General features: G+C 33.3%; 1 protein-coding gene across 1 annotated transcript in view; it reads left to right on the top strand.

Annotated features, from left to right (window-relative positions):
- KIFAP3 (kinesin associated protein 3) overlaps nucleotides 1-18,412 on the top strand; it is a 188,372-nt gene that overhangs the window by 37,917 nt on the left and 132,043 nt on the right. Inside the window, exons 5-8 of the mRNA XM_028123046.2 lie at nucleotides 138-279; nucleotides 8,134-8,233; nucleotides 9,264-9,388; nucleotides 11,393-11,491. Of these exons, the coding sequence (XP_027978847.1) occupies nucleotides 138-279; nucleotides 8,134-8,233; nucleotides 9,264-9,388; nucleotides 11,393-11,491 (466 nt within the window). The remainder of the gene's footprint in view (nucleotides 1-137; nucleotides 280-8,133; nucleotides 8,234-9,263; nucleotides 9,389-11,392; nucleotides 11,492-18,412) is intronic.

An 18,412-nucleotide genomic window follows, 5' to 3' on the forward strand; every position in this document is an offset into this window, starting at 1 on the left:
TTTCCCCTCTACAAAAGGATGGCTACTATGAGTCTTTAGAAAATTTGTCTGTTATTAAAAGGGCAAAATGTCATTCTTTTAACAGTGGCTTTGTTAAATATTGTTCTTTTGGAGTACTTCCTTTTCCTTTCTTTCAGATTGATGAAGTTGCTAACATTAATGATATGGATGAATACATTGAGTTACTATATGAAGATATTCCTGACAAAGTTCGGGGTTCTGCTTTGATCCTGCAGCTTGCCCGAAATCCTGATAACTTGGAAGAACTACTATTGAATGGTGATTTATATCTATAAATATTAAAAATAGAAAAATTGTTGTATAATATGGTTTTTAAGGAGAAAGCTAAAATTATACCAAAGTTAGGAATGCATTTGTTTCCCAGAACTTTGTTACCTTCTTATGAAAAATTTTTAATTTAAGAGCATAACATTTAGGGCGCCTGGGTGGCTCAGTCGTTAAGCGTCTGCCTTCGGCTCAGGTCATGGTCCCAGGGTCCTGGGATCAAGCCCCGCAACAGGCTCCCTGCTCTGCGGGAAGCCTGCTTCTCCCTCTCCCACTCCCCCTGCTTGTGTTCCCTCTCTCACTATGTCTCTCTCTGTCAAATAAATAATAAAATCTTTAAAAAAAAAAAGAGCATAACATTTAAATATTCTCTGAAGAATTCAGAAATCATTTAAACAACAAAAATAAAGCATTAATGATACTGTATCTTTTTGTTCTTCTCTCTGGAAGACTTTTATCCTTTCAGTTAGGATACAATATCAAACTTCTGACATTTGCACACATGTATATGCTTTTATTAAATTGGTTAGAGTTCCAAAATTAGTTTTTTTCAGTAGCGCAGCAAAAATATGTATTAATCTTTATAAGTTTATTTTGATTGAATTTGATGCTCTCCTTTCATTAGATGTGCTAGGTAATAAAGAAAAAGGAGATACAATGCTCTTAAAATCTTTTCTTCTCAGTAATACATTATGGAATTACTTTAAGTTCACAGTTTTCTGACTGTACTTCTGCCAAAAATAAAATATGGAAGATGTCATTATTATCTGATTTTCCATCACATGATAAACAATACCTTTTTTTTTGTTTTCATAATTCTTCTATGGAGGCTGCACAGTACACACCTATACTTTGTAGCTTGGAAAATATATACAAAGAATTGTCCAGGAAGTCCTAGGATGTTACTAGTGTTCTATGTAGGAAATTTGTACATTTTAAGTTAAAATTACACAACTCATATATTTTTTAAAAAGATTTAGAATATTATAGATGAAACCCCCTTTGACCATTACTCTATAATCTGAGTTTGGAGTGCATTCATTCTTCTAGATCCTTTTCATATATACCTTTATATATATAAAATATATATATATGAATTTTTTATAGAGTATTACTTTGTAAGAATTTTTATATTAATAATATCATACTACTTTTTTGTTAATTTTTTCCATGTAATAATGTTTTGAGATTACATGCAGATAGAAACATATAATGTAATTAGTTTTTTTTTAAGATTGTATTTATTTATTTGAGAGATAGAGATAGCGAGAGAGCACAAGTGGGGAGGAGAGGGAGAAGCAGGCTCCCCGCTGAGCAGGGAGGCTGACATGGGGCTCGATCCCAGGACTCTCAGATCATGACCTGAGCCAAATGCAGACCCTTAAGCAACTGAGCCACCCAGGTGCCCCATAATGTAATTATTTTTAAACAATTTTGATTATTGCTTTTTATGAAGCTTTATATAGCTTTAGCCATTCCTCTACTGATCGGTCATTCGCTTGTTTACAAATTTTTCAGTAGGGAATATTGCTTCAGTGAATATCTTTGTACATATCTTCTTCCTTTTTTTTTTTTTTAATAGACATAAAGCCATTTATTTAAAGCATGGATCCAGGATACTTACTGACACTTGTGTTCCCGCAGCAGGGACCAGAATCCTATTGCATTTTAACTGAACAGAAGTGATTTTGTGTTTATTTTTCTTATGACTAAATTCCATGAATCCCTTAGCCTATTTAATTTATTGAGTTTACTTTTTTTCCCATTAATTAACATATATTATTTGTTTCAGGGTACAGGTCTATGATTCATCAGTCTTCTATAACACCCAGTGCTCATTACAACACATACCCTTCCCAGTGTCTATCACCCAGTTACCCCATCCTCCCACCCCTCTCCCCTGCAGCAACCCTCAGTTTGTTTCCTAAGATTAAGAGTCTCTTACGGTTTGTCTCCCTCTCTGGTTTCGTCACAAGCAAGGAGTTCTTTACAGTGTGTACACAGAAACAGAGGTCACACAGAAATACAGGTCATAACATTTTAAGGGATTTTGCCAAACTGTCTTCCGAAATGGTTGTACTGCTCTGTCCCCAGACCAATGGAATGTGAAAGCCATCAAACTTTAAATTTTTTGACATTGTATTATGGTAATGAACAAGTTCTCTTTGTTTTAAGTTGCATTTGCCTGATTTCTAATGAATTTACTTTTTTCCTCATGTCACTAGACTTTTGGAATTTCTACCCTGTTTTGAAGTTTGTATTCCTTTGTATTCGTGTGTGTGTGTGTGTGTGTGTGTGTGTGTGAGTGAGAGAGACTATACGTATATTTGCATTTTGCATAAATATATGTATAGTCTTTATATCCTTTTTTACATGTATAATTTAGTATATAAATTTATATCATTTATATCCTTTTTCTTTTATGTGCTTAGAGATAGTTTCTCTCAATCTTTTCTCTTTTTTGTATCATATCTTTTTCCATCTGTTTACTTTCACCCTATTTGTGCCTTTGAATCTAAAATGTTTGTATTAAAAAAATAAAAATAAAAAATATAAAATAGTTTATATTGTAGAAAGTATATAGTTGGATCATGCTTTTTCTTTAATCCATTCTGCCAGTCTCTCCCTTTTGATTGGAGTGTTTAGTCTATTTACCATTAATGTAATTACTCATAAAGTGGGATTGTTATTTAACACTTTGTATTTGTTTTCTACATCTTTTATCATTTTTGTTCTTTTAGCCCCTTATTACTGCCTTCTTTTATGTAAAATGGATATTTTTTAGTATACCATTTTAATCCTTTTGCTGTTCTTTTATTATGTTTTCCTGAGTGTTTGCCCTAGAATTACAGTTACCATCTTAAATTAAAATCTAGTTCAAATTAATAGTAATTTAATTTGAATAGTATGTAAAAACTTTGCTCCAATATACCTTTATTCCCTCTCCAGTCCTTTGGACTATTTTGGTAATACAAAGTACATCATTACACATTATTTGCCTGTCAGCACAGTAATATAATTATTGATGTATGAGTTTTTTTAATCAGATAGAAGAGTACAGTCAGAAATATGTTTATACCATCTTTTTATTTATATGGTTATCTTTGCCTTTGCTCTTTATTTCTTTGTGTGGATTTAAGTTCTTCTCTGGTATTTTTTCATTTAAGCCTGAAGGATTCTCTTTAGTATTCTCATAGGGAAGATTTAATATCAACAAATTCTTTAAATTTTTGTTTACCTAGGAATAGGAATGACTTAATTTTTCTTTGGTGTTTGAATGGGTAGTTTTGCTGGATGTAGAATTCTTGTTTGACAGTCTTTCTTTTAGTACTTTGACTATACCATCCCATTGTCTTCATGTCTTCATGGTTTCTGATATGAAATTGGCTGTTAATCTTCTTAAGGATCCTGTATAACTATTGAGCTGCTTTCTTGCTGCTTTCAACATTTTCTTTGCCTTTGGCTTTTGCCAGTGTGACTATGATGTGTTTAGGTGTCGATATTTTTTAGTTTGTCTTGCTTGGAGTTCATGGAACTCCTTGGACCTGCAGATTAATGTTTTTCATCAAACTTGGGAAGTTTTGGGCATTATTTTGTTAAATATTCATTTAGCTCCTTTCCTTTCCTCTTGGGACTCCCATGTTAATATGCTTGTTTGGTGCCCCATTGGTCTTTGAGGCTCTTATTTTTCATTCTTTTTTCTTTCAGTTCCTTAGACTGGATAATCTTAATTGACCTACCTTTTAATTTGTCAGTTCTTTCTTTTTCTAGTTCACATCTGCTATTAAGACCTTCTAATGAATTTTTCATTTCAGATGTACTTTGTAACTCCAGAATTTATATTTGGTTCATATTTTTTAATTTGTATCTCCTTATTGATATTATTTGTTTGATGAGACATCATTCTCCTACCTTCCCATACTTTTCTTTAGATCTTTAGATATGGTCTCCTTTAGTTCATTGAATGTATTTACAATAGCTAGTTTAAAGTCTTTGTTTCATAAGTTCAACATCTGAGCTTCCTCATGGACAATTCCTATTGACTCCTGTGTTTACTGAGTACAGGACATAGCATCCTGTTTTCTCGCATGTCTTTTAGTTTTTATTGTTGTTGAAATAATATTGGGGCACTCCCTCCAGGGCTTATTTTTACTGTTGGTTTAATGAGTTTCTTGGATTAATTCTGAAAAATCTGTATTCTTTGTGCCGCCACTGAAGCTTTCTAGTTCAGTTAGTTTAGTGTTTAATGATTGGATAGAGGTTTTTTAAATGCCTGGCCCTAAGTGTCCCAACCTTTGCTGAGGGGCTGTGTGTGTGTGTCTGTTGGAGCATGTTTTCAGTATTTAAGCAGGTAGTTTACAAGATCTTAGCCTTTATTTTTTTTAACTTTTTTTTACTTATTTAATTAATCTCTACACCCAACGTGAGGCTCAAACTCATGACCCTGAGATCAAGAGTCTCATGCTCTACTGACTGAGCCTGCCAGAAACTCCCAAGGTCTTAGCCCTTAATTCCTGCTGGTACATTGCCTCAAGATTGGCCAGAGATGAGAGAGTAGGTCTTTCTTAGGTCTTTCCCGGGCATTAGCACATTCCTGCACTTGTACATGGCCTTCTGGTTTCCCAGGAATATATTGGAGCTTTTCAAAGACCTTGTAAATATCTCATTCCCGGTTTTTCCTTTTAAGGTTGTTTGATTAGACTCTTGTTAACCCCAACTGGCAAGGCTACCACCTGCAGTTGCAATGTTGCCACCAGTGGTTTTCAACAAATGCCCTGGGTATAAACCTGTACAAAGCAATTTCTGAGTCAGGTCAAATAAATGCAAACCCTGGGAATGGAGCTTTCCAGCAAATATCCAGATGGGTCACATAGTGACAGCTCACTGAAGTGGGGGTTTTCAGGAGTGCCGCATTGTTCCGCTTCCTCCAGTTGGCTGCTATGCTGCTGTTTTTCACAGACACTAAAATTGTGATGCTGTTGGTTTTCAAGGCTTCCACAAAGTTATACAGAGGGGATAGAATTAGGGCAAGTTGAAACATTTTCTCTTACTAAGATTCAGCCATATTCTTATTGTTGTGAGATGTAGTTAATTGCCAGGGTTCTAAAAAAGTTGATGACAGTTTTTTCCAGTGTTTTAAATTACTTGTGGAGGAATGGATTTTTGGAGGTCCTTACTTTGGTTGTTTCAGAAATGCTTGGCTCTGGAATTCATTTTTGTTGAAAGTAGGAGGTAGAGATGTAAATTTGTTGGATAGTCATAGCCAGTTAGTGAATACTCCTTCTTCCCCCAAAGATTTGAAATGCCTTTTCTGTTAAATGCCTGGCATTCTATTATTCAATACATACTTCTTCAAAGATTGTGCCAAGTACTGTTCTGATATATTCATAGGTATGTTTTAATGCTTTATTTTCTTTTCTGTTGATCTATTTGATAATTTCCATGCTATGTTTTGTTTTGTATTTTGACTAGAGTTTTAGAATAGGTAGAAGTGTTCCAACTTTTTTTTTCCAACTTGTTTTTTTTTTAAATAGGTGTTGCTGGTCTTTACATTTTTTGAATGTATTATTTTGAGATCACTTTATCATATAAATTATATCATAAAAATTATAATGGAATTTTAATTATGATTATATTTAACTTATAAATTCATTTGGGGGTTATATTTTGACCTTCAGTAAACTTCATAATTTTCTTTTGGCTATTTCTTAATAACCTATGTACAAATCCTACAGCTGTGTTTTTATTGAGACACTTTTCTATTTTATACTAAAGGAGAAAAATGAAATAAAATTTGGAAAATAGGTCACTAGCCATCTACCTAAATTCATGACATTATAGTACATCATCTTCCAAAGCACAGTTGACTCTTGAACAATGGAGAGGGTGGTTTAGAGGTACACCCCCACAGTCAAAAAATACATATGTAATTTTTGACTCTCCAGAAACTTAACTATGAATAGTACAGTAATAGGACAAGGCACCACATCTCTCCTTGTCCCCACTCAAAGTTAACAAAGCTGGATCCTAGAGTGGTGCCTGTTCCTTGCTTCCATACCCAAGAATATGGGAAATCTTTTTATACATGAAATCTGAGGGAAAGCAGAACACCTTTACCTGTCTCTCTAGATTGCTTGTTCCATAAGACCCCCTTTATGAAGTTCTAATGCAGTTTCTGCTTATAGGAGATGCTGTCAAGTGGTGAACTGCCAGTTAGTTCCCTGGAGGTATTAGCTCCCCACTTCGGAGAGCTTTCAGCACCATGGACAGCGCCCGCCTTGCTGTCAACTCTACATCCCAGGTTCCTGCTTGGTGCTCTTGGCTCCAGTTTTCTGGACTTGTTACCCTGGGGATGGGGAGGTGGGAGGACTGGGAGAGGTTACGGCAGGTTATTCTGTGGTCCTTGGCCAGTTTTAGCCCGTGACTGGCCCTGCCCCACCACCTCGCTGAGAATCTCTCCCCAGAGCCGGTTCCTTTGCACTTCTCAGTTCAAGACCTCAGTGGTATTGAGTAGGGTGAGGAGTGCCAGGAGCAGGCAAGAGCCCTACTGTTCCAGGCTTCACTGCATCTTTCCTTTGCCTTCCCTTCTAGTCATTTTGGCAACTTCTACCTTACTTTTCAATCATAATATAAAATACATATTTATTGAAAAAAATCCCCATATAAATGGACCCACACAGTTCAAGCCAGTGTGTTCAAGGGTCACCTGTATATTCTAAGAAATACTGTTCCCCCTGGATTATAGTGGTGAAGTGCCTTTAGTAATACTGGATAAACAAAGTTAACCAGATTCTTTATTAAGTAGAACTTTGTGGAGCCTTTACATATTAATGTATATTGCCTACCTATTTACTTCACTCCAGAATAGTTTTGTTCAAAGCATATGTGAGTATAAATAACATTATGAAATGATATTATAGGATGTTTTTTAGTTTGAAAAATTCCTCACTAAGATTAATAATACTTGTTTCATAATCTGAATGGCCACAGAGCACAAATAAATTGAATACTTTCATTACCATAACAATTACTAATAATGCAGTCCATGAAGTACAGTAGATTCTGAGTGCCTATTATAGAAAGTTGAATTATGATCTCTGTATAACACACAGATATTTTCTTTAATGCTTTAATATTTTAAGAATCAGTAAGCCATGTAACAATTCTAATTTGAAACCAGTCTCATTATGTTTACTTAGCATATGGTAATTCTCATTAATCAGTTCATTAAATTTTTCCCTTTCTCAAGATAAAAATCTAGCAGAGATGTTTATTCTACCCTGAAGCTAATTTTGTGAAAGATTTTTTGTTTTATTTATGTCTGTTGGCGTTAATTTAACATAATATTAAAATAGATTTATTTTTGTGTGTATAAGCTTTATTTGGTTATTAATTTGCTTCAGTGGGGCTAGTGTTAGCCTGTTAAACAGCTCATTATTTTTTTAGACTTATTCTAGTTTTTTCCTTCTTCACAAACATATTAAATCAGATGTTAAAAAACAAAAAATGGCACTGCAGTAGCAAGATTACAAGTGGAAATACAAATCAAGAAAGAAATGGTCTTTTTATTTTGTCACCCATAATGTACTTATTATGTTACTTTATCTAAATCATATTTTACTTTCTGTTTATAGTTAGAGACTTAAAGTTACATGTTATGGGTTTTTAAGTAAAAGTTGTATTTCAGTTTTAAAAATAGCTTTCTGTGTTGGAAAGAAGCACCCTCCTTTTTTGTCCCAGTTCTATCTTAGCTTTGTTATTTATCAATAAGTAGGCGTTTAAAACCAATCACCCTTTATACCACAGGCAAGGTGAATGATCATTTTTACATGTTCCTTTTTTCTTTAGAAACTGCCCTTGGTGCATTAGCAAGAGTCCTAAGGGAAGACTGGAAACAAAGTGTTGAGTTAGCTACAAATATAATTTACATCTTTTTTTGCTTTTCCAGGTAAGTATAAAAATAAGGAAATAAAAGTAAAAGTCTATCTCTGTTTCACTCTGTCAATAGTTTGATTGTGGATTACTGGTTTGCTCAGTCTTCCTGTGTGTCTGCCCATGCTCTGACTCTGAACTCTTACTCTCTTTCCCATTCTCTGTCCTTTCTATTGTTCTGTCCTTCATTCAGTCTCTATTGACCCATGCATGTACATGGATACACAGAGAGTGGGATAGTAAATTGGTTTAGATTTTAAGAGTGTGGACTCTGGAAATAGACTGGATTTGAATTCAAGTACTGCTATTTACTACTTGTGTGTTCTTGATTACATTAATTCTGTGCCTCAGTTTCCTCATCTGTAAACTGGATAGTAACACTGTTTTTGGATAATTTTTAGAATAAAGCATGACCCAGAGTAAGTGCCAGTATATATGTATATATACATGTGTATGTATATGTATATATATATAACTTATGTATCCATATATGCTATTTATATACATATATTCTTTAGAAAGATATTTATTGAGACATTTTGAAAAGTCTAGCCAATTCCCAGAGAACTGCCTCTGTTCTAAAAATGTGCCAGCATTAGCAAGTAGGTATTTATTGAATAAATACTCGGATGAATGAATTGTGTAGGAAACATATGCAAAAACCTGATTACTAATATTTTACTGGCTTATTCTCTGGTAATCCATTTTATTTAATATCAGTATTATTATGTTATTAGTTTTGTTTTACAGCAGTCTGAAAGTTTATTTTTGAGAGTATCTGCATAGTTAAAATAGTGGTTGATTACAAAAAATGCATTTTATTTCCTTTCTAACTTAAAAATTTTATTTCAGGTAACGGTAATATATATAAAGTATATATCTTATAATTTCAGGTCTTCATAGTATACCCTGGGTGTATTCATTTATTGAAATATATATATCAAATTTATTTTCTACATTAATAATACATGTGTTTACCCAAAATAACTTTCCTGAATCTACAAAACATAATGCTTCAAATACATACTAAAATCTCTTCTTTAAAGCTTTTCTCAGTTTCATGGACTTATCACTCACTATAAAATTGGAGCTCTATGTATGAATATCATTGATCATGAGTTAAAAAGACATGAGCTGTGGCAAGAAGAACTCTCTAAGAAGAAGAAAGCTGATATCCTTTGAGAGTGGCATTTCACTACAGTGTTATTGCTAATGAGCTTTGGATGGGTGGGATAGTTTTGGGTTTTTTTTCCATTTATGTTATTTGGAAAAATAAAAGAGTGTTGAACGTTAAGATGAAGAGTGAGACTATCAGAATGAATATAGTTTGACATATACTTTTTATCTCTTTGATTAGTTGATAAGATAGAAGGAGCAGTAATAGTGGTCCTAGATAATTGAACTGGTGAGTGCTTAAGTGGCTATATCAATATATTCCCTAAGATCCTTTGGTTAGCTGAAGTCTGGCTCACCGCTGTTGTTTATGTAGTTCTGTCTATGTCATAAGGTGACTGATTGGAATAGGTGTGAATTTGGTGAACATAGTTTTAAATTCTATTTTGCTAATTAAGTGCAAAAATTCTTTTCTTAATACATATACATTTGAGATGCCTACAGAATGATAGAACCTATGAAAAGAATCTTAAAAAATGATCCATTTTAACCTATCCTTCAATACAGGAATCTTTTCTGCAGCTTCCCTTACAAATTGGTTATTTACTCTCTTTGACAGTGTCACTGCTTATTGATTTAGTTCATCCTGTGGTTTGACATCCTATTTATTGTGTTCTTTTGCTTAGTGTACTAAAATCCCTTGTCAATAACTTCTGTCCCTTGAATCTAATCTTGCATGCTAAAGCAATATAGACTAAGGGTAGTCCCTTAAACATCACTTTTCTTGTATTTGAAGATATTTATCATATTGCTTCTACAGAGTAATTTTTCTACATTGAAGGCCCTTCCTTTTTCATAAGGCTTATTCAGCAAACATACTGGTAGTTTTCCTTTGAACCCAGTATTTATTGATCTCTTTTAAAAAGTAAAAATAGTATTCCTGTTGTGCAGAGTATCATATGTTTCTTACCTCTCCATCATGGAATCCCCAAGATACTCTAAAAATATACCCTAACACACACACAAGTTTTGACTTTTCTTTGTTAGGATCTTTCCAGATTTAGAAATTTTCTATTTGTGCTATGAGCTTTGGACATCTAGATTGGTGTTGACTTAAACTCTGTGGACAATTCAATAATCCTGGAGACTTTAGATCATTTCTGGAGTCATAAGTCTCCTAAATATACCCAAAATTCATTAAATAGGAGGGATATGGAGAGAACTACTAACAGAACTTTTAGCAATCATTATATTTTGTGATTGTTGGGTGACAGGAACTGATATTTTAGGACATAGCACATTCCTATAAGTATCAGATACCAATGATCATAAGATGAATCATTATTGATGAACCACTAAGAATGGAAAAAAAATGCTTCAATTAAACTATGACATATCATGGATTATAAGACATACTGAAATGCAGGAGATTCCTTGTGTTTTGATACAAGTAGCAGTCAACAAAGAGGAAGTTTTTAAGTGCTTTGGGGATCCTAAGGTCAGACTGAAATAATTGATTATTTTTGCAGGTGTCCAGGGGATTATTTGGGACCATACGATGTAATTTAAAATTTTTGGTGACCTCTAACTTTGGGATATTTCTCTTTTGATATCAAGTCTGAAGAAGGTACTAAAGAGCTTTAGATCTAATCAACATTCTTTGAATATTCTGGGCATCTGTCTGAGGTGAAATTTAGTATTCTTATTAACTAAAACACTCTCTAAGGCAGTAATCCTTTTGGTTCATGGATCCACTTGTTAATATGTTGAAAGAGACTTGTGTACATATGTAAGATATTTGCATAAAATTTCTGGGGATTCATGTATTTGGTAACAACCCAAACATATGTTCACCCAAGGTCTCCAAGCATATCCTTGAGCCTTTGGTTAAGAAGTTCTAACAATTATTGTGCAGAGATGAATATTTTAGTTTTAAACTACTGGTTAGAGAAAACTAGATAATACTGCACATAAAATATAATAGTACTGTTCTTCATAGTATTTTTCAGTAGGTTTTCTTTGCTTCTGTAAATATGGATGATCCTTAACTTAAGTTGCTTACTTGATGAAGACCCTGAAAACCAAACCTTGAAAAAAGATTATGAAAAAACCTTTAAAAAATACCAGGGGCTTGTGGTAAAACAAGAACAGCTCTTACGAGGTATGATTTCCTAAGGAATGAGAAACACAACAAAGTGCTTGCACTACATTAATTTTGTTCAGTTTTTTTTTTTCAGATCGGTAAAGCTAATATCAGAATAGTTGAAAAGTCTCTAAATTTTAATATGCTGTAAATTCTTTTATTTTTAGCTTGGGTAATAATGTTTTAAGTTTCATTCCACTATTTTTCCACCAAAAGGCCCTATTCAGCTTTTAAATGTGTATATACTTGTAATTTACTTACTCGGAATTTTTTAATCCAGTGTTTGTCCTTTTCAGTAATGACAATCTGATCCCTCGAACACTAATATTAACTAATATTAGTTATAACATAATAGTATTAATATCTTATTTAACTTATTTTGTTGCCTTCCTAGGAAATTGTTATAAAATTTTTCAAAATATTTCTCTTGATTAATAAAAAATAGTCTCTTCTTTCTGAGGTTTATAGAGAGATCTAACAATTCAATAGTGTGGTTTCATAGTCATTGTATAAGATGCAAAGTCTTATGAAGGTTAGTGAGAATGTGGGGATTTTAAGTGTGCATTCCACTCCTGCTTTGTAGTTTACTATTAATTTTTTTCCAGTTTTGTTGAGATATAATTGACATATAACACTGTGTTAGGTTTAAGGTATACAATGTGATGATTTGGTGCACACATATATTGCAAAATGTTTGCCACAATAAGGTTAGTTAACATGTCCTTCACCTCACATAATTGCCATTTTGTTGTTGTTGTTATGATGAGAACATTTAGTATCTATTCTCATAGCAGCATTCAAATATACAATACAGTATTGTTAACTGTAGTCACATGGTGTACATTAATTAGATCCCTGCAACTTATTCATCTTATGACTGAAAGTTTGTACCTGTTGACCAAGGTCTTCCCCTTTCCCCCACAACCCAGCCTCTGGTAGGCATCAGTCTACTTTGTTTTTAGGAGTACAATGTTTTTAGATTCCACATATTAAGTGAAAACATACAATATTTGTCTTCCTCTGTCTGATTTCACTGAAAATAATGCCCTCAAGGTCCATCTGTGTTGTCACAAATGGCAGAATATCCTCCTTTTTTATGAATGAATAATATTTTGGGGTGTGTGTTTGTGTGTGTGTATGTGCATGTGCCACATCTTTATCTATGCATCCATCAATGGACAGTTAGGCTGCTTGATGTCCTGGCTATTGTGAATAATGCCTCAGTGAGCACAGGAATGCAGATACCTCTTTGAGATCATGATTTCATTTCCTTTTACCCAGAAATGGTGTTGCTGGATCATATGGTAGTTTTATTTTTAAGTTTTTGAGAAACCTCCATACTGTTTTCCATAGTGGCTGCACCAATTTACATTCCTACCAAGAGTGCAGTTTAAATTCCTACCAATTTACATTCTTTTTACTCCACATCCTTGCCAGCATTTATCTCTTGTCTTTTTAATAATAGCCATTCTGACAGGTATGAGGTGATCTGTCATTGTGGTATTGATTTGCATTTCCCTGATGATTAGTGATGTTGGGTACCTTTTCATTTACCTATTGGTAATTTGTATATCTTCTTTGGGAAAATGTCTATTCAAATCCTTTGTCCATTTTTAAATCAGATTTTTGTTGTTGTTACTAAATTGTATGAGTTTCTTACACTTTTGGGGCATGAACCCCTAATCAGATACCTGATTTGCAGATATTTTCTCCCATTCTGTAGGTTGCCTTTTCACTTGGTTGATTGTTTCTTTTGCTGTACAAAAGCTTTTTTAGTTTTATGTAGTCTCACTTGTTGATGACAACTTTTGTTGCTTGTGCTTTTGGTGTCATTTCCAAAAAATCATTGCCAAGACTAATGTCAAGGATAAATCCCTTTATTTTCTTCTAAGAGTTTTACATTTTCAAGTCCTTAATCCTAAGGATTATTTTATTTCAGTCCTTTTTCTTTTTTCCTTTGTAAGTCCAGTTAATTTTTGTGAGTGGTATTAGGGGTCTAATTTCATTTTTTTTTATGTGAGTATTCAGTTCTCCCAGCACCCTTTATTTTGAAGAAACTATCCTTTCCCCTGTTGAGTATTCTTGGCTCTCTTGTCAAATATTCATTGACCTCTATATGTGGATTTATTGAGCTCTCAATTGTTTCATTGATCTATTATGTCTGTTTTTATGCTAACACCATACTGTTTGATTACTATAGCTTTGTAACATTTTAAAAACAGAAAGTATAATGCCTCCAGCTTTATACTTTTTCAAGATTGCTTTGGCTATTTTGAGTCATTTATGGTTTCATGTAAATTTTTGTATTTTTTTTTCTATTTCTGTGAAAAATGACACTGGAATTTTGAGAGAGGACATGGCTCTATAGATGTCTTCGGGTAGTATGGACATTTTAATGATAGTAACTCATCCCATCCTTGAAGCACACTGTATCTTTACATTTATTTGTGTCTTCAAATTTCTTTGATCAGTATATAGATCCTTCACTTCTTTGGTTAAATTTATTCCTAGGTATATTATTGTTTTTGATGCTATTGTAAATGAGATTGTTTTATTTCCTTATAGTTGTTAGTGTATAGGAGGAGTACAACTGATTTTTGTGTATTGATTTTTTTATCCTGAAACTTTATTGAATTCATTCTAATAGTGTTTTAGTAGTCTTAAAGATTTTCTATATAAGATTATATCTTCAGCAAACAGAGACAATTTCATGTCTTCCTTTCTAATTTGTATACCTTTATTTCTTTTTCTTGCCTAAATTCTCTGGCTAGTTCTTCCAGTATTATATTGAATAAAGGTGTCAAGAGTGAGCATTCCTGCCTTTTTGCTAATCTTAGAGTAAAAACTTTCAGTTTTTCACTGTTGATTTTGATGTTGATAGTGGGATTTTCATGTTAACTACTTTCTATTCCTAGGATTTTAATATGGAAGGATGTTGAATTTTGTCAAGTGCTTTTTCTGCATCTATGCATATGATTTTTGTCTTTTATTCTATTAATGTGATGTATCGTATTTTTTGATTTGTGTATGCTGAACCATCTGTGCATCCCAGGGATAAATCCTACTTGGTCGTGGTATGTGTGATCCTTTTAATGTGCTATGCATTCAGTTTGCTGGTATTTTATTGAGAATTTTTATATCTCTATTCATCAGGGATACTGGTCTATAGTTTTTTGTTTTATGTTTTTCCTTGTAGTGTCCTTATCTAGCTTTGTATCAGGGTAACTCTTCGATTTTTGGCGAGTTTGAGAAGGATTGGCATTAATTCTTTAAATGTTTGGTAGGAGTAGCCTGTGAAGCCATCTGGTCCTAGGCTTTTCTTTTTTCAAGGTTTGTGGTTATTGATTCAGCCTGCTGACTCATTATTGGTCTATTCAGATTTTCTTCATGATTCAGTCTTGATAGGTTATATGTTTCTAGAAATTTATTCTTTTTTCTAGGATGTCCATCTGGCTTGTAATTGTTTATATTAGTCTCTTAAGATTCTTTGTATTTCTGTTGTATTGGTTGTTATGTCTCCACTTTAGTTTGTAATTTCATTTCAATCCTTTTTCTTTTTTCCCCTGTAAGTCCATTAAAAGTTTGTTAACATTGTTCATCTTTTTAAAGACCCCAACTCTTAGTTTTGCTGATCTTCTCTATTGTTTTTCTGTCCTCTATTTCATTTATTTCTGCTTTGATCTTTGTGATTTCCTTCATTCAACTACTTTGGGCTTCATTTGTTCTTTTCTAGTTCCTTCAGGTGTGAAGTTAGGTTGCTTGAGATTTTTTATTTTCTCTTTTTCCTTTTTGTTTTTTCTTAATATTAGTATTTATGGCTATACACATCTCTCTTAACACTGCTCTTGCTGCATACTTTAAGTTTTGGTATGTTGTGTCTCATTATTGTTAGTTTCGAGGTAGTTTTTTATTTCCTTTTTGATTTCACTTTTGACCCATTGGTTATTCTAGAGTGTATTGTTTAATGTCCACATATTTGTGAATCTTCCAGCTTTCCTTTGGTTATTGATTTGTAGTTTTAAGACATCGTGTTTGGAAAAGATCCTTGGTATGATATCAATTTTTTTTAATTTGACATGACTATTTTGTGACCTATCTTAGAGATTGTTCCGTGTGTACTTGAGAAGAATGTGTTCTCTGCTGTTATTGGATGGAATGTTCTGTTTATGTCTCTTAGGTCCATTTGTTCTAAAGTCTAGTTCATGTCTTTTTCCTTATTGATTTCTGCCTGGATGATATATTCACTGTTAAAAGTACAGTATTGAAGTTCCCTACTATTATTATATAGATGTCTGTTACTCCTTTCAGATCTGTTAGTATTTGCTTAATATATTTAGGTGCACCAATATTGGGTGCCGTATATATTCACGATTGTTATATCTGCTTGATGAATGACCCTTTACCATTATAAATGACCTTCTTTGTCTCCTGTTACAGTTTTTAAGTCTGTTTTGTCTGAGTATAGATCAGTATAGTACCAAAGTATAGCTACCATTTTTTGTTTCTCTCTTTTGGTTTCCTTTTGCATGGAACATCTTTTTTCATCCCTTCACTTTGAACATATGTGTGCCCTATCATATATCATGTTACTAATTAGCATTCTTTCATTTCAGCTTGAAGAATTCCTTTAGCTTTTCTTTTAAGGCAGATCTAATGGTGATGAACTCCCTCAGCTTTTATTTGAGAAAGTATTTTGCTTTCATTTCTGAAGGACAACTTTGTTGTGTAAAGTATATTTGGTTGGCTTTTTTTTTCTTTCAGCACTTTGAATATATCATCCCACTTATTCCTGGCCTGTAAGGTTTCTGCTGAGGAATCTCCTTATAGTCTTATGTGAGTTCCCTTGTAGGAGATAATTTTTTTTTCTTCCTGCTTTTAAAATTCTTTCTTGGGGTGCCTGGGTGGTTTAGTGGGTCAAGCATCTGACTCTTGGTTTTGGGCTCCACACTTAGCGGGGAGCGGGGAGTCTCCTTGAGATTCTCTCCTTCTGCCCCTACCCCCACTCATGTGTGCTCTCTCTCTCTCATAAATAAGTCTTTAAAAAAGAAATAAAAATCTCTCTTTGTCTTTGATTTTACATGATTTTGTTATAATGTGTCTTATAGAACAGCGTTCTACATGTAGATTGAAATTTTGGGGTGAATTATTAATTTCATGAGGTCCACATCTCTCCCCAGACCTGGGACATTCTCAGCCATTATTTCTTTAAATTTTCTGCCCCTTTCTTTCTAGTCTCATTCTGCGATTCCAGTGATATGTAGATTGCTTTCTTTAATGCACAAGCTTGAGGTTAGCCTCTCCTACTGTGCACCTGCATTTCCACTGCCTGTGACAACACCATGGAACCTGAGGAATGCACACTTACAGCATAATTAGAGATTCATTCATCTTATATCCGTAGTTCATTTGTTTTTATTATTGATGGTATTTCATTGTATTCATCTATTAAGGGTTATCTGGGATGTTTCCAGTTTTTCTCAATTAAAAATAAAGTCACTGAGCATTAATGTGCGAGTCTTCATATGGGCATTTGCTTTCTGTTCTTTTAAAAAAATACTTTGTCGTGGAGCACTGGGTGTTATGCACAAACAATGAATCATGGAACACTACATCAAAAACTAATGATGTAATGTATGGTGATTAACATAACAATAAAAAATTTAAAGAAAAAAATTACATAATAGAATTCTTTGTGAGGGTTGGAATAAAGTATTTGAAAATCACATTACATTTTCATGTACAATAAAATAGAAAACTGTTTCTTAAAAGATGCACTTAATACTACATGAATAATATTCCTCTCGGTTTATTTGTCTTGTAAATGTGGATTTCTTTGTTTAAGGGAAATTCTGTCTGTATGTGTACAGCTAAACCCATGAAGCCACCCATATCAGACGTATAATCATATCCCCAAAATGCAATGCCTGTGAGATCTTTTATTTACACCTTAATGGTTGGTTATGTTTTTTCAATAAACATTTTATTGAATTATACATTCAAAAATATAAAAAATATATTAAAAAAATAAAAAAATACTTTGTGATGGAATGCTGAGATCATATGGTAGGTGTATGTTTAACTTTTTAAGAAACTGTGAAATGGTTTTCTGCATGGTTGTACTATTGTACCTTCTCATAATCAGTATATGAGAGTTCTAGTTGTTTCACATCTTCTCCAACATTTGATATGGCCAATTGTATTACTTTTAGCCATTTTAAAATGTATGCAGTAGTATCATATTGTGGTCTTAACTTTCATTTTCCTAGTGTCTAATTATATTGAATATCTCTTCATGTGTTTATCTGTCATTTTTATATCTTTTGTTATATTATCTATTAAATCTTTTGTTTATTTATTTTAATTGGATTGCCTTCTTACTGAATTTTGAGAGTTGTTTTTTTTTTTAAATGGAGAGAGAACACGCAAGCAGGGAGGGGCAGAGGGAGAAAGAGAATCTTGAGCAGGCTCCTTGCCCCCCTATCTCACCCCCCCCCCACACACACACCCCGGCACAGAGCCCAATGCAGGGTTTGCTCTCATGACCCTGAGTTTATGACCTGAGTTGAAATCAAGAGTCAGACGCTTAACTGAGCCACCCAAGCACCCCAGGAGTTCTTTATATATATTGGATACAAGCCTTTATCATATACATACGATTTGCAGACATTTTGTCCCAGTCTTTGCATTATCTTTTTCTTCTCTTAACATTTTTTGGAGAGCAGTATTTAAAATTTTTATGTAGTACAATTGATTTCATATTTCCTGAATTACAATTTTGGTATTATATCTAAGAAATTCTTTTCTAACTAAAGTTTGCAAAGATTTTCTCCTCTGTTTTCTACAAGTTTTATTAGTCTTAGGTTTTATAGTTAAGTCTATAATAAATTTTGAGTTAATTTTTGTATATGGTGTGAAGAATGGATCAAAGTTCTTTTTTAT

Source organism: Eumetopias jubatus, unplaced genomic scaffold (assembly GCF_037043125.1).
Source record: "Eumetopias jubatus isolate StellerSeaLion01/CBP00866 unplaced genomic scaffold, mEumJub1_p1.0 scaffold_12, whole genome shotgun sequence".
Classification (NCBI taxonomy): domain Eukaryota; kingdom Metazoa; phylum Chordata; class Mammalia; order Carnivora; family Otariidae; genus Eumetopias; species Eumetopias jubatus.